Source organism: Antechinus flavipes, chromosome 1 (assembly GCF_016432865.1).
Source record: "Antechinus flavipes isolate AdamAnt ecotype Samford, QLD, Australia chromosome 1, AdamAnt_v2, whole genome shotgun sequence".
NCBI classification, from domain to species: Eukaryota; Metazoa; Chordata; class Mammalia; order Dasyuromorphia; family Dasyuridae; genus Antechinus; species Antechinus flavipes.
Genome location: NC_067398.1, coordinates 665,513,759 through 665,537,763, shown reverse-complemented (window position 1 = coordinate 665,537,763; position 24,005 = coordinate 665,513,759). Strand labels below are relative to the sequence as shown.

Below are 24,005 nucleotides of genomic sequence, written 5' to 3'. Positions count from 1 at the left end.
CTTTCCCAGATACTTCTAGACTCATTCCCTTATCCTAGAAGTCTGAGGCTGCATATGAAGCCCCTCTAGTAGACATAAAAGGGAGGCAAGATAAGAATTGAGATAGTAATACTCCCTATCTGTTATGCATTTCCTGTTGCAGTCTTGTTTTTATTGACTTATTTGAATGTTGTTTAGATATATTCAGGAATTATATTTGAAAATATTAAATATTTTTTTCTTAATCTCTTCAGATACCACAGTTTAGAAACTTCTGCTGTGATAGATCATGTGTATCTCTCTTCCTTATTTGTCAAAATTCTGTATAAAAACCAGTATTTAGCTTTTACTTTCTTGGAGAAACCAATATTATCGAACCTATCCCCTTTTACCTCATTCATCAGGAAACTTAGCTTTTTTCTAGGAGTAAAGAATATTTCCTCCACCCTGGGCTTTTTTGTTTGTTATTAATTAATTTGCAAAATTCTTAACTGATTTCTCTTAGCAACAATTTGAAACTGATTTTATTTTAAACCCGCAGTACTTCTAGTTTTAGTCCAGTTTTTATTAGCTCTCCTTGCTTACATGGAAACAGGCTTTTTTTCATTTCAGCATGATCTCTTAGAGGTCTTCTAATTCTAAATCCTCTGATCTTTGAAATAATAATCCAAAACATTCTCCTTCACTTCTCAGATGAATTACTGTAAGGCTTTGAGATGAATTTACATGTCAGTGGTTATGAAGCTACCAAAGAAGATTTAGGACCCTTATTTTCTAAGTCCTAGCCCATTACTCTTTCGTATATTATTACATCATTGCATATTGCATATTCTGGTCTCGTCCTGGTTGAGGAGAGGGATAAACTTTATTCCGTATTTCAGAAGTGTTATTTTCATATACAAATAAAATTTTAATAACAGAACATAAATGATTTGTTTCCTATTAAAGTGAAATTTAATGGGTTGTTAAGTGGCTATTTCTCATACCTGGAAGACTCTACTTCTTTACCTCTGCCTTTTACAAGCCCCAATTTCTTTCAAAATTAATAAGTAATACATTAATAAAAAATAAAATTGATTTTATCAAGTCTTGGATCTTTATTAGGTAAACTTTTGAAAAAAGGCCTATCATAACATTAATCAAACCTCACTCATATATTTTAAGCATTTACAATTAGACTACCTTCTAAGAATTTGAATTTACTTACCAGTTTATGGTAGAAAAATATTTCTTCACTTTAAAATGTTTTGTGTTTTTTAATTAAACACCATAGTGTTTTTCCTAGAATTGAATAGAAATCCTCATAGAGATGAGCAAAAATCCATTAGGTATGAGCTAATTTGTGATTGATGTTGATTACTGCCCATGTTTTACCAGGGCTAGAGTAAAATTGAAAGTTTTGGGGTTTGCGGGGATTAGATGAGATTGGGGATAGCTTGCCCTCTTAGAGTTCTTTTTCCCAGCAATTTTTTTTTTAAATACACATTATTTTATGAATCATGTTGGGAGAAAAAAAAATCAAAACAAAAGGGAAAAACCATAGGAGATAATTTTTTTAAATGGAAAAAAAGTGAACATAGCATGTATTGATTTACATTCAGTCTCCTTAGTTCTTTTTCTGGATGCAGATGGCATTTCCATCTATTGGGATTGCTTTAGATCACTGAATCCCTGAGAAAAACCAAGAGTGATGATTGCACATTCTTGCAGGTACTATGTACAATGTACTCCTGGTTCTTGTGTTTCACTCAGTTCATGTAAATCATTCCAAGCCTTTCTAAAATCATTTTTTATAGAACAATAATATGACGAAAAAAATTAAAATCAATAACATTATCATCAAAAGTGAGTCTAAATTAATAGGATACTGCTTTCATAGGTTTAGCTTTTAAGGAATGTTATTAACATTACCCAAATAGAAAACTTTTACATGTTAATTAAAGGTATTATTTGCTTATAAAGTTTTTAATGCAAAATTCTGTCCTTTTCTGTTATCTGTATCATTTTGAAGCTTTTCTCTTATCTGAGGTTGTCGTTAGTATGCTGATTTCCTGGAAATCTGCTGACAGTTTTTAACTTTCTCAATGTGTAGCTAAAACAGTGTGATGGCTCTTCTCTCCTGTGGAAAAATAGTATTTCAGCTAAAGATATTAACAGAGTATAGAGGAAAGTTGAAATTTCTTCTATTTTTGGACATTTATGTGACTGCAAATGAAGCATTGGTTACAAGCAGAAATTGTTGATCTTTTGGCACTTTCAGCCATCATTGTATTTACTTAGTATTATACAAATTTTTACTTTGTTGACATTTGAAAAATACATGAGGAAAAACTAATGCTTTCTACCTAATTTGTCATTGCCTGAGATAAATATATGTGACCTTTTTTGTTTTTGTAAAAGATTGCTTAATTTTGAACTTAAAACACCAAACAAAATGAGGATCTCTATATTCTATAGCAGCTCATTTAAAAAAAGGATTATTCTCAAGACTGCAATTTTAATCATATAAAATTATTTATTTTCAGTAACAACCCCTTCTTTGTTCTTTGATTAGTTGCCTTTCTGGAATTGTAGTTATTTGGTGCAATTATTTTTAGTCTTCAACACATGTGTGCAGTTTGTATTTGAGAAAAGGGGGAAGGAGAAGTATTGGTTCAGTACTTACAGACTGGTCATTAGGGATTGTTTTGTGTTATTTTTCTACAAACCTTTTTAGCTTTTCTTGGATGAAAGGTCATTTTCTCTTCCAACTCCTATAGTTTGGGTTATAGTAATAACCAGGACGTTAACTATACCCAGTTTTCTAGATATATGAAGGACAGAAAACACAAATTATTTTTCTTTTGTGTTTACTCTGCTTCTGTGCCCAGACTTTTTTTCCTTCAGAAGCACAGACCATAAGTAAAGACTTCTAGCACTATCACAGTTACTTAATGTGGAGATTTTCCAGAGCTACATGGCTCTTATTAAAGTTCTTTGCAGGAATGAAATAGCATTTTTTAAATGCTTACAGATAACTCATTTGAATTATATGACAACACTGTTGTTGTTTCCATTTTACAGTTGAGCAAACTGAGGCAAAAAAGTTAATTCATTTGTAGCTAATGAATTACTGGAAATGCTGATTATCAAAATCTCAAAATTCTCCATTTTCTTTAATCATTTTTGCACTTCCAGCAGCATCAGTTACACTTATACACTTTGATAGGAGAAAAACCTGCTTTTGAGCAATGACATGTCCTCATATAGAATTTTCTAAGAGTCACTTTACATATTTTGTTTATGCTCATAGAGGGAATCTGAGGTACAGTGCATAGGGAATATGTGGTATAGTGCATACTTCAGAAATTCATCAATTGTCTCTCTGTAAGTAGATAGCATTTTGCATCTTGAATCCCTTGAAATTGTCTTGAATTGTTTTATTAATCAGAATAACCAGTCTTCATTAGTTAACAGTGTTATATTGCTAATCCTGTGAACAATGTTCTTCTGATTCTGTTCTTAAATACCACAAAGATATGATTAACAGAGTTAAATTCAAGATGTGTACAGTAATAATATATAAGCACCTAGCTGCAGATCTGTTAGTGGTATTGCTGGATCAAAGACTTATCTTCAGTTTTATAGCATTTTAGGCACAATTCCAAATTGTTCTCCAGATTCCAGCTCACAACTCTACCAATAGTATGTGAGTATCCCTATTTTAATATCCCATTCCTCCCCCTTCTCCTCCCTAAAGCATTTGTTATTTTCCTCTTTTGTTATAATAGCAAGTCTGAGAGATGATACCTCAGTTGTTTTAATGTGCATTTTCATCAGATAGCTGGCTCTAATTTATTTTAATTTCAAAAGAAAACTGTCTATTCATATCCAATGAGAATAGCTTATTTTTATTAAGTTAGTACCAAATATACATGTATATATTTGAGAAATTAGGCCCTTATAAAAGAAAATTAGCAAAGCTTTTAACAAATTTTTCATTTATTATCCTTGTACTCAAAGAAAAATATGGGCTGTAGATGATAGTATATTAAATGGGGTGTATTCATAAATGATTTCATGATAAAATTCAAAAGAATAGTTGTTACTGGTTTGTATTGTAATGGTTTTTGCAAGGTAATCCTATATTTAATATGAGTCCTGGCGATCTATTCTTAAATCTTGTACTTTTTACCATATTTATCTGTATTTTGGAAACAGTCACATTCCCATCAGTGACATGCTCATCAAATCCAAAAAGGCTGTGATTAATACTTGATACATTGAATGAGAATGTCTGCATCCAACAGGCTAGAAGTCATGAAATTTATGAAAGTAAATGTAAAATCTTTTTTTAATAGCTTTTAATTTTTCCAAATCATGCAAAAATAGTTTTCAGCATTCACCTTTGCAAAATCTTGTGTTCCAAATTTTTCTCCTTTCTTCTCTCCTCCCCCACCCCCAGATAGCAAGCAATCCAATATAGGTTAAACATGTGCAATTCTTCTAAACATATTTCCATATTCATCATGCTGCGCAAGAAAAATTAGATCAAAAGTTGAAAGAAAAAAAAAAACACACAAGAAAAACAAAAAGGTGAAAAAACTATGCTTTGATCCACATTCAGTCTCCATAGTTCTCTCTCTGGATGCAGATGGTTCTCTCCATCCCAAGTCTATTGGAATTGTCTTGGATCATCTCATTGTTGAAAAGAGCCACGTCCATCAGAATTGATCATCGTATAATCTTGTTGTTGCTGTGTACAATGTTCTCTTGGTGTTCTGCTCACTTCACTTAGCATCAGTTCATGTAAGTCTTTGCAGGCTTTTCTGTAATCAGCCCTACTCATCATTTCTTATAGAGCAATAATATTCCGGTACATTTATATATCATAACCTATTCAGACATTTCCTAGCTGGTGGGCCTCCACTCAATTTTTAGTTCCTTGCCACTATGAAAAGGACATGCAATGCTTGTTGGTGATTTCAGATAGGTGTGCAGCATATCAGTAAATAGAAAATCTTAAAATAAAATCACTTTTACAAGTACAAGATGAGAGACACATGGTTACACAACAGTTTTCTTTGAAAAGTCTGGGGATTTAAGTGGATATAGCTTTTAAAAATATAATATGTTCTTAGCCTAGAGGATTAAGGTAACAGGTGATTGTTAGAATAAATTTAAAAGTGGCATATTAATGCTAGATATTATCATTGGCCTCATGTTCCTCATTATTATTTTAATTGGCATATTCTCAATATTGAGGGCATGATGATGTTTGCCATGGGAACTCCTTTCATTGATGGTTAGATGACTTGAGAGTTGGTATGACCAAAATAAAATTGTCACCTGGGTAGAATAAGAAAGCAAACTCAGGAGCAGGTAGGTGGCACAGTGAATAGACCACCACCCCTGAAGTTAGGAGGACCTGAGTTCAAATATGGTGTCAGACACTTAACACTTCTAGCAGTGTGACTCTGGGCAAGTCACTAAACTCCAGTTATCTCAGCCCCTAAAAAATAAATAAATAAGCAGCGGCAAGCTCACAAGCAGCATCTATAAGTGTGTTTTTCCTATGGCAGTCATACATTCCAACAATGTGGGTGTATATTTTGAAACTTTTTAATGGTACTTTATTATTCTGAACTTTACCCAGCAGAACACAGACAATTCTTTGTGGGTACTGAATCTCTATTTCATGTTGCCTGCTTTTAATTATAAAAGAAAATTCTATATTTTGCTCTGAAAATTGTCATGCTAATCTGTGCTTCTGCTTGCATTTTCAAAAATATTAAAACTGTGATACCACTGTGTCACAATGATATCCTTTTTGGTTAATAATATTCTGAAGTTTTGATATTCTAATAATCTTAAAAAGAATTTTTTTTATTATAGTGTAGTCAAGCAAAATGAATCCATGCTATAGCCATGTCCAAAAAGAAAATTTTTCTGTACATTGTGTCCCAGTCCTTTCTTTCAAAACATGAGTAATATGGTTTACCACAAGTTTGCTGGAGACATGATTCATCACTGCATTAATAAGTCTTTCTTCAGTCTTTTTTTCAAAGAAAGTTGGGTTTTGTTCTGTTGTTTTTCAATTCACTACATTCTCCATCTTCTGTTCACTTGACTTTGTATCGGTTCATAGTTTCCTGGATTCTCTGTAAAATGTATTTATTGCTATGGTAAAATAATATTCTATTGCATTCATATCTCAAAATTTGATTGGTGATTCCCTAATTGTCTTAAGAAACAATCTGAAGCATTCCTTTACACTTGAGATCTTTGCTTTCCTTTTTCCTTTTCATAAATAGGAATTTTTTTTAGCTTATGTCTGTTTCTTTTGCAGTATTATGTGTGCATGCATATGTGTGTTTTCAACATAACTTTGGTCAGAATTTATATTAAAAGTTTATATATTATTGAAATTCATCTGTTGCTTTATTTCCTCCATGTTTTTGTTTGTATACTCATCACCCAAATTGTGAAAAATACTCGCTTATTCTTTCTTTCTATACTTGTATATAGTTCTTTCACCTGTCCATCTCTTTTAGTTTTCACAACAGAACAATCTGCCCAGTGGCCTGTTTTTTAAAAATATAAATTCTGTCAACGTCCTTTAAATACCTTGAAGTTTTGAAAGTAAACTTGTTTCTTGTTTTCTCATCAGATGTTAGTAATATTAACATTTTCTTTTTCAGGTTTGATTGGATTCTTAAGATTTCCTAGTTTTTTTCTCAGTTATATTCTTTTTATTAGAATAATTCGATAGAATAGTTCAAAAATTACATTTAAGTTCCATTTTTCCCTCTGTAACAATACTCAGTTTTTCAGGATGTTATTCTCAGTTGTAAGTTTTTGTCTTTTACCTACTAGAGTATTGTCTTCCTAGATTTCTTCTTATATGGTAGCTACTGCTAGTTCTTGTGTATAAATTTGAATTTAAAACTTTTTTTTTCCCCTTCTTCCTATCTTCTCTTTCCTCTTCCTTACACCCTTTCAGTATTTTCTCTTTCTAGGAACTTTGGATATTGGCTATGAGATCCCTGAGACTTTCACGATATGATCTTATCTTTGCTATTTTATTCTAATATTTGTGTGCAGCTTTCTTTTGTGATTTTTCTAAAAATCATGTCCAGGGATTTTCTTTTCTCCTCTTTCTCCCCCTTAAAAAAATCCTTTCCTTGACATCTTTTCCAGTTCTGATATTTTGGACTTGGTTGTCTTTTGGTTGTCTTGCATTTTCTTTATTCTTTTGATTCTGTTCTAATATTTATTTCTTGCTATCCCATCGAGTCTCTGATTTTTGTTTGGTCTCTTCTAGTTTTGAAGGAATCTTATTTCTTGGGTGAGGTTTACCACTTTTCTTCTAAGCTATTCTTCTAATTCTTCCTCTGGAATTTGAATTTTTCTTCTTTCTTTATTTTTCATTTTTTTCTAGACATTCATGTCATTCTTGTGGAAAATCTAGTTGTTGGTTGTTTTTTGTTCTTTATTGTTGGGTTTTTTCCTTCCTGTTTAGCCTCCTTACATGTATTAGAAGGCGTTATTGGGTCTTTAACACATTATGGAAAATCTAGTTGTTGGTTGTTTTTTTGGTTGTTGTTTAGCTTCCTTGTAGGTGCTGGAGAATCTTACTGTTTTGTGGTTATTTCAGTCATTTCTGACTCCAGCACCCAGGGTAAACAGGGTTAAGTGACTCGCCCAGGGACCACAGCTAGTAGTTTTCTTGAGACTGAATTTAAACTCAGGCCTTTCTGATTCTGGTCCTGGTGTTCTATCCCTTCTACTTCCGTTTACCTGTTGAATGATTCCACAATTATGCTGCCCAAGAAAAATCCGATCAAAAAAAAGAAAAAATGAGAAAGAAAACAAAATGCAAGCTAACAGCAACAAAAAAAGTGAAAATACTATGCTGTGAACTATGTTCCATCCCCTCAGTCTTTCTTCATCACAAAAATAAGGTTCTGTCTGGAAGTCTTTTCAGGGGCCACCTCTGCTCTTTATGCCTCTGAACACAAAGCTTTGCTAAATAGCCTTTCTTTCCTTTTGCTTTCCTTCTTCTTTCTCTCTGGTTTTTTTAGATGATTTTGGAATGCAAGAAGTCATTTATTGTAGGTTTTTGTTGGATTTCTTATTCCATTATTCAGTCTAATGCAAATTTAGGTTTTCTTCAAAGGTCAATATGTAGCACTTTATCAATCTAATCCCAGTTCAGGAAGCCATTTTACCCTGAAGTCTTTTTAGACTTGCCAGACTATCACAAGGATAATCTTTCAGATTCAAGTCTGAGCCACCAGAACAATGCTTAATGAAAATAAAGGCAGATAATTTTGTTAATGTAATCTCAAAATTCCATTAAAACCTGCTCTCATAAAGGAGAGTTACTCATAATATCCCAATAAATCTGTGATTTGATTGGTATATGCGTTTCTTATAGGTATGTCAACCCAGCTATGACTTAATGACTCTTGTCCAGACCTAGTAATTTTGTTACAGTTTTTACCCTGTGTGGTCAAGACTTGTTTATGTACCTGTGGTTCTCTCAAGAAAATATACTCCTTGAAGGCACCGACTACTTAATATTTGTCTTTGTAACCCCACTGCTAGACAAATGGTAGATTCTTGGTGGATGTTGATTATTTTTGGAGAAAGAAAAGGAAATAGAAGAATTGTAATTTGACTGGGAAATTTACCTGGAAATGACCTTTGCTCATAGTGTGTAAAAAGAGCCAGTTAAAGTCCATCATAACTAGTTGCTTTGGTTCAGCATTCATATTTCTTTTATTCTTTGCCTCTTCTACTGCTGTTATCAAATAAAACTATCAGCTCTTTCTAACACATGCTTTCCATCTTAATCACACTAGTGTCTTGTTAGCCTTTATCCTCTGTGAAATTGGCAGCACTTCTAGTTGGGCATTCTTATTATGCCAGAAGAAATGGCTGTCTACATTATTTGATAGTCTAGAAGTTTAAGTGTTCTTGAATAATTCTGCAGCCAGTTGATTATTAGTCTCTTTTGAGTTGCAGAAATAGCACTGTTGTGATCAGCTAAGATAGATGAACCAGCAGAAATTAGTTATTTTCTCCAGGACAAAGTTGACTAGGCTGGAATTCTCAGATAGTTGCTTATGTAAATATATCTCTGGAAAGTATTTTTAAGTCCCATTAAAAAATGTATATAGTTTCATTTGCAGTTGTTAATTTTCTGTATATCTTTTGCATGTTTCCTTTCTGGTTAGTAATTGACACTATGTGTCTGCTCCTCACATGATTATTCTTTCCTATTTTTATACATATTCTTTCTGAATACATCTAAATGTCATTACCCATTTAGAGTTTTATGTGAATATGTTTGGTTTTCTCCCTGAGATTTTTTTTTTTTTAAGGAAACAAACGAGGAAGCTGAGGAAATTGCTGTTTCTGAAAGCTTTCATACAAGACTGGATAGGGAACAACTAGGACTTCAGTTTGAAGTTAGCCTGGCAGGTACTTATTCTGAAAAGGAACCAAACCATCAAGGTCAGATCTTTGGTGATGAAGTTTGTGCTTCATTCAAGTTTGGCATTTACTTGAAAGAAGACTGTAACTTATTCCCCACAGCTCCAGAGGAGATAACTAGGACCAGTAGATGGATGATACAAGGAAAGAGATTTTGAGCACTTCTCAGTTATCATTTAGAAATGAAGTACACTGTTTCAGATAATGTTTTCCCCATAATTAAAGGCTTTTAATCACTGTTTGGGGAGATCGAGGTTTCACGAATTTGTTAGGAGAGCAGCTGATGAGAGTCTTTGATCCAATTATGACCATTTTATTTTTTCCTATGTCATCATTCATTGCCATTATGCACTTTTCAGCTCCCTATCCTGAGACTACAGTAGGAAATAGTCTTCTTTTAAGATGAAAGTGTGACTAGAAAATCATCCCATTTCTCTCAACCTCTTTGCACTCTATTTTTCTGAATCATTTACTGGCTTGCAGAAATGGAATTTATGATCTTAGCAGCCAAGTCAGCTTGGTTCCAATTGCAGAACTGTTTTTGCTGGGATGAGGTAAGCACAGAACATAACTGGATTCTTCTGCTCCCAGCAATGTTAGCAGTTCAGGTGTTGACTCTCCAGCTTCCAGGTGTGTTGTGATTTTTTAGAGTATGTGAATGGACAAGTATAATACAAAACTGAAAGATGCCACCTATGAGGAGTGTTTGGCTCTCATTTTCTCTTAGAATTTCAGGGTTGCAAAAGTCAAAATCTTCTCTTTCAACTTCCCATTAATTTCTAATAGGTGATCATTGAGTAATTTAAATGACAAGGAACCATTCCATTTTTGAGAAGCCTACTTATGAGAAACCATTAGAGTTGGATCCTAGAGGAGACTTGGATTCAAATTCATTTCTAACACTTAACTAACTTCTAACTCTCAAATCCTTATGTCAAATAGTGAGCATAGTGCTTTGTAAATATTAAAGTATTATAAAATCAAGACAACCAAAATTAAAGGTATAAATATCAACCAAGGGTAGATAAAATTTTCTATGGCAGAACCCTAGAGAATCATCAACTGACATGATTAATAGCTTTAGCAAGTTGGCTAGAAAGTGCCAGTAAAAACTTCAAAATAAGTAAAAATATTCAGTAGTTAAGGTACCATGGTATATACTTGATTTGTATAAATACAAGTATCTATAAAATACATTATAGGAATAAAGGAAAAGTGTAAATAAATATAGTAATTTGATGTCCACATCAGCTTGCATTAAATTTTGATGAAATTGGAATTAGATAAGAAATTATAGGATGGAGAAAGTACTAATAAAAATCTTACTATCCAAATTATATTAGTAGAAACTGGAGACATATATGAGTCCCTGTAGATAGGTATGCTAAGATATGAATAGATTTCAAAATATTGCAATAAAATGACTACAAGATAATATATTCCATCTCACAAATTAAGACAACCTGTCAGGTTATATAACACCATGCAAATTGGCTTGGAAGACAAGCAAAAAAATAGGAACTATCATTATTATATATTTAAGGAAGAACCATAGTGTACTTATGATTACAGCTGAATGGATCACTCATTGTGGTTAGCAATGCTAATTTATATAAGAAGAGATATAAACTTTCTGTGCCTTTTTGACACAGTTGTCCTATTGATGGACTTAAACTCCCCAGGAATTCAAACATAAAGGTCTATTTATGAAAATATTCGAAGCAGTGCTGGTGTTTTAATAGTATCCAAAAAATGAAACAAAATTGCTCTCCGTTACATTGCTATAATCTAATATACATGTACAGTGAGAAGTGAACTTAACAAGCAGAATGAATAAAAAACATCATGTTTGTACACAATTGGTACAGTAGTATATATAAAAAAATTCTCATAAAGGATGAATTCTTGGAAAAAACCACTGAATGTTTTAAAGAACTAATAATAAAATATATTTCCCCTCTAGAGGCAGAGTACTCTAGATATAATAATAGTAATAATATATTGTGGGGATTTGAGGGGTTATAAAAAGACATTGTAGATAAGGGAGCTGCTAAATAATAGCTTCCTTGTAGTAATTCCAAATATGTTGCTTTATAATGTACATCCATTGTTATCATTAACATAAAATATTAGCATGGAACCCTGTATTCTCCATGGTGTTTATGCTGTAACAGATGCTACTAAATGATGATGGACTGTGTGTCTACTATTCAATATATTTTACATATAGTCAGATGTGTATATAGATATATAAATGTAAGCTCTTTGATGACAGGGACTGTTTGGTTTTTATCTTTGTATCTGCAATACAGTTCCTGGAACATGCAGTAAATGTTTGTTGATTGATTTAGTCCCTTCATTTTACCAAGGAATACACTGGGTACCTGGGAGTTTGAGCCCAAGCTCCCATACTGTGCTACCACTAGAGCCAGACCTAAAGCCACAGGTGTTGCCTTCTCTAGTGCTCTTTCCTGGTATACCTCACTAACTCCTAATCATAACATATTTTCAAAATTATTCTTTTCTATCATTGCCTAGGATATCAATATGGGAACTAGGAGCCCAAGTTTAAGGAATTGCAGCACTTCCAGGATTATGTTAGCATCACTTAATAATGTTAAAAGTACAGAACAGAGACATTTGTCAGGAAAGAAGGAATTTAGTTCTGTCATATATTTTCATTGTGTGTTCCTTAGTTTTCATTAATTGATAACCGATGAGTATAAACAAATAGCTTCCTGGTAAGTAACCTCATTTGAACACATAGCAAATTAGCACAGTTTGCTGATAGTGAGTCCAAGTGTGAGAATAAAATCAAAAACAAGAAAAGTTTGCCTTTCGGCCATAGCCACAAGCCATTTCTTTAATGCCTATGTTTTAGTGTGAGGGATTTCAAAAAACTATTGCCAGATGATTTAATTCTTCATCCTACTCTTGGCTCAATGTTGCCTTTCATTCTGAAAGAGAATTTTATAGGCTTCTCACTCTTCTATGGGTATTTCTGGCAAGAGCTCACCACAGCTAGTTATTTGTTCTCTTAGTTTGTTGCCTTTGAGTCTGCAAAGCCAACCCATTAATGTAACTATTTTCTTCCATTCAGGATGTGTTTGAGATGCGCTTTGCAAAGATGCCTGATGAGCCTGAAGAGCCAGTGGTTGCTGTGTCCTCTCCTGTGGCACCACCACCCACCAAGGTGGTAGCTCCACCTTCATCTAGTGACAGCAGCAGTGACAGCTCCTCAGACAGTGACAGTTCAACTGATGACTCTGAGGAGGAGCGAGCTCAGCGGCTAGCAGAGCTTCAGGAACAGGTACTGGCATTCCAGCTGAGGACTGCTAACTGCTAGCTGAATCTGGGATTAATTCATTGAGTAGGGGTGACACAGAGTGAACTCCTCCTAAATGGATAGAGTTTTTTATTCCATGAAACTAACCATAATGTTTCTTAACTATCTCAAAATCTATATTTTTATGTACTTTGCAGATTGCTACTCTGAGATCAAGTTAGGAATACTCTTCTAAGATTAAAATGGGATCAGTGGGAGTGTCCTTAGAAGTTGTCTAGTGCTTCTTAGCCTCACAATTAAGTAAAGCCTTTTCCTGTCATGCAATGCAGATTTCAAGAACTCTTTGGTATGACTTCTAGGGAGAACATATTTTTTTCAATGTCATGAATACCAGGAAAGCATTTACCCTGGTTACCCTATAGTAACCATGTCTCCCTTATGTCTTCTAATCTGTTACAACTGTGATTGATTTACTACATCATCTCTGTATCTCCTGTGCTCTTTTTAGCCATTTTTTCTGATAGATTTCAAAATTCATTTTTGTAAAACTTTGTGTTCTAAATTTTTCTCCTTCCTCCTGTACCTCTCCCCTCCCCAAGACAAAATCTGATACAGGTTAAATTCTAAATATGTTCTTTATTTTCTCTCTGTTTGGTCCTCCTAGGGAGAGTGAAACCCAATTCAGACCTCTTTGAGCATTTATTAGAGCAAAGAAAACCCCATCTTCTTGAGAAAAAAAACCTATACCATATTCCTCCCTCCAATTCTACTTGGAATGTCACTGTCCCCTTTGGCTTTTGCTACTTAACCAAGCTCCTAAAAAGGCTACCAATTTCAGTTATTATCTTTATTCTTCCTCATTTCTTGACATCAAACATGGCTACTTGTATTTAGACTTTTCTCCGTCTGATTCTATGTAAGATAAGGACAGAGAGAAGAGCATATCGTGGAAAATATTTATGATAAACCTCTTGTCTGTTTCTTAGCTCAAGGCAGTTCATGAGCAACTTGCTGCGCTCTCCCAGCCTCAGCAAAACAAACCAAAGAAAAAAGAGAAAGACAAGAAAGAGAAGAAGAAAGAGAAGCACAAAAAGAAGGAGGAAGTGGAAGAAAACAAGAAAGGCAAAGCAAAGGAACCACCTCCCAAAAAGGCAAAGAAAAGTAACAGCAGCAACAACAATGCCAGGTCTGTGACTCAAGCCACTGGAAGGAAGAGAAAGGAACCTACCTTGAACCAGGAGAGCCCTATCACTCATACTGGGTGGCTGATTTTACAAGCACTTTCTCTCTCTTTAGTTTTGGCTAGGTTATTAGTTATCCCACTTCAGTGTTACTAAGATTAACTTGAGGAAATCCCTACTAGCCCATTAACCACTGACTGCAATCTCCCTATGATTACCTTCCAACCCAGAAATCTAAAGAATTAGAGGCTACTTCATGGCCTCTGGTTCAGTTGTTCATGAGTTTGAGTGACCATTTGTTGATTTGTGGGGAAGGAGGGGCAAGGTTTATTCTTATTTAATGGTCCTGTTGAAGTAGGGTTTTTTTGAGGGTTTCTTTCACCCCAATCCTAAAATGACTACATATTGAGACAATTCTGTAGCTTGAGCTTTCATTGCATTTTTCAGTTGCTTGCCTGTTTGTTTTTAAAAGATAGTAATTGAAGTACCAACAAACCTGAGTTCACAAAAGTAAAAAAGGTAGTCAGATAGAGAAAGGTCTCAGAAGGTAGCCCTTCTAATCTCTTGAAGAGTCTCTCCTTAATTAGTTATTAGGGGGGCTATCTTCACTTAGTCAGAAAAAAAAAAAAGTTAAAAGTTAGGAAGTTGGGTACATTTGCCTTAGTAGGTAAACAAACAAAAAGCCCCTCACACTTGTCAATGTAGTTTCTGTAACGACTGTTTAAGATTGAATCATTTAGATTGTATTAAAGACTCTGCTTTTTTCTCTTCTGTGCCTTCTTCTAACAATGTGCCACTTTGTTCTTTAAGTAGCAAGAAGGAACCTATGCCTGTGAAGAACAAACCCCCGCCCACCTATGAGTCTGAAGAAGAGGACAAATGTAAGCCAATGTCTTATGAAGAGAAGAGACAGTTGAGTTTGGACATTAACAAGCTTCCTGGTGAGAAGCTGGGCAGAGTTGTCCATATCATCCAGTCCCGGGAACCCTCACTGAAAAACTCCAACCCAGATGAAATTGAAATCGACTTTGAGACATTGAAACCTTCTACCTTACGAGAACTAGAGCGCTATGTCACTTCATGTTTGCGGAAAAAGAGGAAACCTCAAGGTACCTTTTCTAGTCTTGCAAGTATACCTATCTGGGATGACAGACATATAGAGCAAATGAGATCACAAACTAGAAATATCATTTACCAGTCAAGAGACAGTTCACTGGTGAAAATAATACTTTCAAGTCAGTTTTTAGATTCTCCTAATGACTTTTTTTTTTTTTTTTTGGGTGTCTGTGTGTCTTTTGCTTTTTGGGGTCTCCTCTTTCCCAGAGATTCTACCCCTTCTAGCCTCTTCAGAAAGCCCTATGTATGGACATCTGCAGATACATGCACCCATATATGTATATGTGTGTGTGTGTGTGTGTGTGTATGTATGTATGTATGTATGTATATATATAACTCCACTATCTGGAGCTTAGTGTTATACTCTGATCTTCACCATAAATAAATGTTTCACAATTTTTTTTATGTTTTGGGGGGACTATCTGCCAATTAGGTATTAAATGACTAGCTTGACTTAATTTTTTAAATGTGCATCTTCTGTACCTAGAATTTTTGAATTCAGATTCACTTTTGGGCTAGAAATGTCTTTCACAAGAAAAAGACAACTAGTAACCATTCAACTATAAAACAAGCCTCACCACAAGGATTATAGCTATGTTGATGTACTTCTCTGAGAGTTTATAAGTATCTTTTTGAACCTATTATTATGGTTCTATTTTGATTTTAATGATCTGATGTTCCTTTCTTCTTTTATATATGCTGCAAAATATCTTGAAACAAGAGGGGTGTCATGGGCAGATGGACAATAAATGATATTGGCATGCAAGTTACACTCATAGATGTATTAGAAATTTAGCAGTCTTAATATTCTTTGTCCAAATACACTACTCAAGTCAATAAGTATTTATGTGTTTCTTGTAAGTCACCTAGGGGCAAATAGTTGGTGCATGAAGCTTATCTTCATGAGTTCAAATCCAGCCTCAACCCTTCTTTGTGACTCTGAGCAGTTGCTCATCTGTAAAACTAGTTGGAAAAGGTAATGGCAAATCACTCCAGTATCTTTGCCAAGAAAACCCCAAATGGGGTCTCTGAAGAATCAGATAAGACTAAAAGACCACTGAACTAAAAAGACATTGTATGCCAGCACTATGCATACTTTGGGGATTCAAAGAAAAGTCCTCTCAAAAGAATCCCATTCCTTTTTCTCATTAGAGCTCACAGTGAATTGTGTACAAATAAATGTTAGCAGGTATTTAGGAGCTGTATGCTGATAATCTTTTATAGTGTTTTCTAAAGAAGTTGCTAGTGTTTTGAATTTTGCTAGTGTTAGAATCTCAGCATTTTTGTTGTAAATAATTAACTGTTTTAGCTCAAGAGAGAGATCTTGCATTAATAAAGGTCAACATGATGACTCTCATCTCCCGCTCTTTCTCTCCCCACACCCACCCCAAAAATTTCTTGTTTAGACCCAGATTTTAATTTATTATACACATTAATTATTTTTGTAATAACTTTTTCTAGAAACCTTTAGCTTGATCCAAAGTTCGAATTCAGAGTCATTAAAAATGATGATAAACACTAATAAAGATTAGTTTTAAGAGGTTAAATTTCCTTTATAGTAGAGTCAGATGCTGACTTCACTTATCAGATACAGATCCTGCTTACTGCAACAACAACACAACAGGAATTTAAATAGTTCTCAAAATCTTATCTTGTCTCTACTCATTTAAAGTGTGATGAGGCTTGCTCAGAGTTTAACCTAACTCCATTTTTCCTCTCTTAAAAATAGTAAATTGGTATTAGATTAAATCAAGACATAATGCCTGACCTGAAATTGGCAACTTTTTCTTTTATAGATTAGCTACCTTCTACTCTTCCAAAAGTATTTGAATAGCAAGAGGTTTTAAACACTAACACAAAAAAAATTAAACTCTGTCTGCACTGTAACCTATTCATAATGTCTGAATCCCCAATGAAGAGACAATAATTTTGAAAGTTAGGGAAAGTATTACATATGTACTTGGCCCCAATAACAATTGCCATAAGGTAAACTGCAGTAAATGAATTTAGTAATCATAGCCTTAGCTAAAATTTCTGTATCATCTTGTTTTGGTGCTCTTAATTTTTTTCAAGGCAATAGTGCCTTTGGGGTTTTTTTTTTTTTTTTAAGCCTTAGGCTTCCTTTTTTCCTAAGTAGTTGTTTATAACTTGATTGAAATGTCTACCTTCCTATCAGTTTATTTAGAAAGGTACACATTTAGAAATGTACACATTAAAAAGTATTTAATTGTCTCTATTCTTGTTGTACACTTATTTCCTATTGTCTTGTTGCAGCTGAGAAAGTGGATATGATTGCGGGGTCCTCTAAGATGAAGGGATTTTCATCTTCAGAGTCTGAGAGCACCAGTGAATCCAGCTCTTCTGACAGTGATGATTCAGAAACAGGTTAGATCCAGCTTATTTAAAGGCTCCCAATCTTTACAACTCTTCATATGATCAATACAAATGTTTTCAATACTTTCTTGATATTGCTTTTCAGAGGATGATGATAATAGAACAGGGACAGTAAGCAAACTGTTAACTCTTTGGTTTGTGACATTAGAAATCTGAAGTCTATCACCAGCTCTCTGACAGATGATTTCTCCCTGCTGCCCAGCTATAGGTTAATTTTTATAGATCAGTTTTCTTAGACACCATCCTGCTTGTTAGAGAACTCCTAGATTCTGATTGATTTTTTTTTTTTTTAATTGTCTTACATAGGTTGGGAAAATAATGCCTTTTCTGCCTACTTCACAGAATCATTATGATGGTATATGGTCAGTCATACAGCCCTATATTAAAACATTAGATAATCGTTATCATTAGGGTAATGATCAAAGTATGTTCTGCTGATTTTAAGTCTGGTGTCATTGTATAGAACATTGGTACTACGCACTTGTGGGGATGAAAGGGATTGACATCATAAAATGCTTGTTAAAAGTAAAAGGGTCTCTGTGCAGATAATATTATCTGTACATCCCTGAATTCTGTACACTACTTGTGTCCCTCCATTTTACAATGGATAAACAAGTCCAAGAGATGATAACTACAGCAATTGTTTCAATAGGGCTACATATGGCAGGAATATATAATAAGTGATTCCAGAGTAGGTGACAAGCTCAGGAGTAAGGAATGTATTTGCACACTTTTAAGTTTAATCTTCATTATTAACCTTTTTTCTTATCATTTTATGAAGTTTAGACATTCAAAATAACAGTAAATCAAACCTGATTTTGTAGCATGTGCTGATTTCTGAGGAATAGATGCTCTCACTGAAAATTTAAGCATCAATGCTCACAAGCTGGTTCAGCACACTGTCTTCTGAATAAGTAGAAATCATTTGTATGGACATGGACTCTGCTCATTCTTATTAGACATTTGGTAGGCCATCAACTGCCCCCCATTTTCTGTCTTCAGGTCCTAAGCCACTATATTGGGCTCAGCCTTTGCTTATAGCCAAGTGGAACAAGGTAGTTTCTATCAAAAGCAAACCCTACCACTAAGATCTCTATGTGTGGGTGTTTCATGAAGACCTCAACATAACTTTGAACATACAGTTCAACATATAGTTCAACTTAGTGGCCTTAGGGCAAGAGAAGAGCTGACCCCCAATTGGTGAATTCTTCATTCTGGATAATTACTACTATAAATAATTAATTTTTAATGTGTTTTTATTGTTTTATTTTTAGTTTATTTACCATAAACCATAAAATAAGAGAATTTCCTTTTATTGTTGAACAGGAGAGGATTTTTTATCAAACCATGAATGTCTTATATAGAGGAAGCTTTTATTTTTAGACGTAGAATAAATTCAACATGTTACCATAAACTATTAATACATAACTTCAGTGAGACTCTCATTTGTTTGCTAAACAAGCCTGCTTTTGTGCCTCTATTGTCTCCTCAATTTATTTCAGATTATTTCATATATTTTTCATGTCTCAATCCTAACCAGTTCCTCGTAGTTTGATGTTAATATAATTGACCTAACTTCCTGCTTCACTGGCAACACTGAAGCCAGCAGGCATATATTCTTTCACTTCTCTTTCATTTCTCAATCTTTGTCAATATCTTTCCTATTGTTCAATCACAGATATTTTCTCCTGTTCAGAAACTAATTCCTTTGATCCATTTCTTTCTGACTCTTATTGGGACTTTTGATATTCATTTCCTTTCTCTTGTTCGTCTTCAATGTCTTTGCCACTGGCTTCTTACCATCTGCCAAACTGTTTTTCCAAAACCTCTTCTGTACCTGATGCCTCCATTTCTCACTGCTCACCCTTTTTTTTAACCTCTTTCCTTTTTATCTTAATTTATCTCTACCATTTTACTGACATTGCCCTCTGACAAAATCCATAATTTCCTTTTCTATCTCCATTCTTTATGACTTCTCCAACTCCCACATTCCTGACTTGCAAAATTTCTTTTGCTAAATAGTAATAGGTCATAATAATTTTCACAAGGATTATGTCAGTACCCTCATTAAATTCTACTTCCAGGCACCATTCCTTATTTATATCATTTTAATAGATTTCTGATGATAACAATCCTGTGCTCAAGAGCCTTTGCTTGAAAATAAAAATACAAATTCTTTAGCCTCACATTTAAGGTCCTCCACAATATGACTCCCACCTACCTTTTAGCTTTATTTCATACCATTCATTTCAAACTCAGTTGCCAAATTATAATGATAGCTGCCCCCAGATTTAATATTCAGTCTTCCATCTCTATATTTTACAAAGCCACGTCCAGTGCTTGCATACTTTGCATACTACCTTATTTCTAGCCTTTAGATTCTATTTCTTAATAGGAAGCCTTTCCTTATCCTCCATCTTTATTTGCATCCATTTGTTTTCTGTTCATAATTCTCCTTGTTTTCCTTGTGTTATATATGCTGTATTCTTTGCATGAAATTTAAGCTCTTTGTTGAGGACAGGCAGAGAAAGTTTTGTTAGTAATTCTGTGTCTTCTTGGCACACAACAAGAAGTTTTAAAAGCTAATTGTTAACATTATAGCACCACTAAAATACCACATTTTGCTGCTTCTTATATTTTCACTTCTCCATTGACTGAGTCATCTTAATGTGTGAAAAGAGGTGTTTCTCAAATTTCTACTGTCTGCCCTTTTTTCTTTTTTACATTATCTTGCCATTCTCATTCACACTTAATGTGTCAGCTACAAACAAACAGCTCTGTGACCCTGGACAAGTCAGTCAACCTGTCTGCTTCAGTTTCTTTTAACTATAAAATGAGAATTATAGTACTGACTTCATAGGGTATTAAGAGGATCAAATGAGATAATACTTGCAAAACTGCTTAACCCAGTGCCTGGCACATAGTAGATGCTTTGTAAATGTTATTGTCTTCCTGCATCTTCTTCAAGGAAACTAGGAGGAGGACAACAAATACCTCACATTCTGCATATCCAAAATTCTGTTCATTACCTTTATCCTTAAAGTGGCCATTTTAAGCTGCTTTTTCCCCTGGTTATAGCTCAGATAATATCTTTCACTTGGGATTATAATGGTAACTTTTTTTTTTTTTCACCTTCAGTCATTTACATTTCCATTAGATCTCAATATCTCCCAACTTCATCATTTGTCATTCCCCTAATAATGGTCCTCATATACAACTCATTTGGTGTTAGTTACAATATATTCCAAGATCTTCCAGCCTCCACTCTTGGGATTTTCCAAGATCCTTAGATTCCAGAAATTTTAAAATTATGAGGTTGAACTAAATTACTTAGCATGTTCATGCTAACTCTAAAATTAATGGATCATTTTAGATACCTTTCTATGCTAGTATTCTTACATCCCCCTTCTTGGAAGTATTAAGGAGGATATGTACTCAGTCTTTTTTATAACTCTCTTGTCTTAGTACAGTATTTTACACATAAGCAAGCATTTAATGAATGTTTCTTTTATATTAACACAGCATCTTAGACTCTGTCCCTTTTTTCTGTTAAATAGCCCCAGCACTTTGTATAACATAGGCCCTTGATCTTGCCTGAATTATTGCAACAGCCTTTCAGTCTGTTCTATACATAGCTGGCAAAGTAATTTTTCCAAATGGTTGGATCATGCCATATACAATCCTCATTCCCACCCCTTTCATTAAACTCAAGAAGATTCCTCTTAGCTCTAGGATCAAATATAAAATGCCATTATATGAAAGCTCCCTTTATAACCTGCCTTCTGCCTATCTTTTTAGTCTTCTTATACTTTACTTCCATCCACACTTAGTTACTTCTCATTTCCTGCATTTGAAGTGGCCATGGAATATTCTCCCTTTTCACCTTTTCTTCTTAGTTCCTCAGAGTTCCTTTTAATATTTGAGTCAAATTCCTTTTTTCAGGAAGTATTTCAGAATCTTCTCCAAAGTTAATTTCTGTTGTTTTTTTTGTTTTGTTTTGTTGTTTTTTTTTTTTTTGTATGTATGTATGTATCTTAAATATGCCAAGTTATGCTCATATTATCCTCCCTCATTAAAATTATTTCTGGGAGAAAAGAAACTAGAGGTTTTTTTGAGCTCTTTACAACACAGAGATTGTAGGGAAGCCCTAAAATAAATTCCATTTTTATGATCTTGATCTAAAGTGGTCTCTGAATGACTTCTTTAACAATTGAAGATTTTTATTTTTATTTTTTAATATTTTATTTTTTTCTTTATTAAGCTTTTTATTTTTCAAAACACGTGCATGGATAGTTCTTCAGCATTAACCATTGTAAAATCTTGTGTTCCAATTTATTCTCCCTTATTTCTATCCCCTCCCCTAGATGGCAAGTAGTCCAGTATGTGTTAAACATGGTAAAAAATATTCTTAAATCCAATATATGCATACATATTTATACAATTATCTTTTTTTTTAATAACTTTTTATTGATAGAACCTATGCCAGGGTAATTTTTTACAGCATTATCCCTTGCATTCACTTCTGTTCCGATTTTTCCCCTCCCTTCCTCTCTCCACCCCCTCCCCCAGATGACAAGCAGTCCTTTACATGTTGAATAGGTTACAGTTATACAATTATCTTGCTGCACAAGAAAATTAAACTAGAAAAAAATTAAATGCAAGCAAACAGCAACAAAAAGAGTGAAAATGCTATATTGTGAGGCACACTCAGTTCCCATTGTCCTCTCTTTGAATTAGATGGCTCTCTTTATCACAAGACCATTGGAACTGGTCTGAATTGTCTCATTATTGAAGAGAGCCATGTCCATCAAAATTGGTCCTCATAAAATCTTATTATTGTCATATACAATGATCTCCTAGTTCTGCTCGTTTCACTTTGCAACCAATTGAAGATTTCAGATACATTTATCTTCTTTTTCAGTATGTCATTGATCCCTTACTATCATGCTGATCACAGTCTTTTTTTTCCTGTTCCATTTTGGGAAACTATTATGCAACTTTACCTTATATAATTCTCCAAATTATATAGTAATGTTGTTAAGACTATAACTCAAACCCCTTAAACCTTATTGTAATCTTGTTGTTCCTAAAATAGAACATGCCTTCTTCTGGTACTAGCTCTGTCAAAAAGATTCTAATTTCACTCAGGACAATTTTTGTGTAACCAGTTATTCGCTAGCAAAATAATTTTTTTAATCCTCGTTTATATGAAACTAATATTTAAATAGCATTTAAAATGAGGTATATAATATGTCTATTAGTTCTGATGTGGTACAATACTTAGGAATGATGTGAACTCTCACCATTGCTAACCATATCACATAGAAAGAAGACCACATTCCTGGGACTATTTTATCTTGTCAATATGACTAAAGCATGCTTAAACCTCCAAATCAGTAAGGATCTTGCAGATAAGGGACCCTTCCTTCCCCTGAGCAGGAGCACTAGAGATACTCTTGCCCTACAAGTAACCTTTGTGACCAAAGTTGCCTTATTATTCTATATTAACATCTCACTTCCTGTGTTACCATCATGCTATTACTGGCATAGATGTAATCACAGGCTGGACCCTCCCTAATTCCTCCCATATATTGTAGAACTTGCTCTTAACTTCCCATTTCCCTTTTATCTTAAGATGGCTCCTTTCACTCAAAGCTTACTGCTTGCTAAATCATTCATTTTGATCTGTCCAATTTTGCCCTTTTTATAAAAATAAAAGAACTTTTTGGCTATGATCATCTTTTGTGGTTTTTTTCACATTCTGAACCACTATCCCTGAATCTGATGCTTCATCATGTTATGATTCCATTTACTTGGCTTTAGATTTAAGTTTCATATATCCAAAAAAACAAAAAGCAAACAAAACAAAACCTCACTGTATTATTCTCACTTAAAAGTACTTAAATGATAATTCCCTCCTGCCCTTGAAAATCTAACGTTTGTTAAAATCTATCAATTGAAGTTAGAGAATATACCAGCTTTCCCAGGTAATAGACACATTCCATATTCAAAATTGAACAAGAGTACAGAATTTATCAAAATCAAAATTATCAGTTTGCTTCATCAAAAGGAAATAGTCATTTAACTTTTGACCCATCCTTATAAAACAATTTCCCTAAAACCCATTCAATTCCTTTTTGACTATAGCCTCCAAAAGAGATTTCATTTTCCAATTGGTCAAAGGTGACCTCAAGATAATCTGACATCTTTTTTTCCCTTTATTGTTTTCATTAATCTAGTGGTTCTTAACCTGAGGATTGTGAACTTTTTTTTTTAATAGTTCGATAGATGCATTTCTATCTAATTGGTTTCTTTTATAATTCCATGCATATAAGAACATTCTGAGAAGAGATACATAAGCTTCATCAGATTGCCAAAAGGGTCTGTGACCAAAAAAAGCCCTCAGCTCTGATTGGTCAAAGTATGGAAAAAGAGAGTACAACTCTTAAGTAGATTAAGAAAAAGACCCATAGTTTTCCTTAAGAAGAACAAACTTCCTCCCTGAACTTTCACCCAGTGTACCTTTAGTAAATAGGAAAAAGGATATAGTGCAGGGCTTTGTTTAGGAA

The 24,005-nt window shown here is 33.9% G+C and overlaps 1 protein-coding gene across 4 annotated transcripts in view; it reads left to right on the top strand.

Moving 5' to 3' along the window:
* The window catches only part of BRD4 (bromodomain containing 4), a 156,371-nt gene that overhangs the window by 95,897 nt on the left and 36,469 nt on the right, over positions 1–24,005 (top strand). For 3 of the 4 annotated variants that reach the window (XM_051972028.1, XM_051972027.1, XM_051972029.1), the window contains 4 exons: positions 12,560–12,769; positions 13,732–13,931; positions 14,737–15,035; positions 17,317–17,427. In XM_051972028.1, coding sequence (XP_051827988.1) covers positions 12,560–12,769; positions 13,732–13,931; positions 14,737–15,035; positions 17,317–17,427 — 820 coding nt within the window. The remainder of the gene's footprint in view (positions 1–12,559; positions 12,770–13,731; positions 13,932–14,736; positions 15,036–17,316; positions 17,428–24,005) is intronic. The other variant, XM_051972026.1, reaches the window with a different exon arrangement.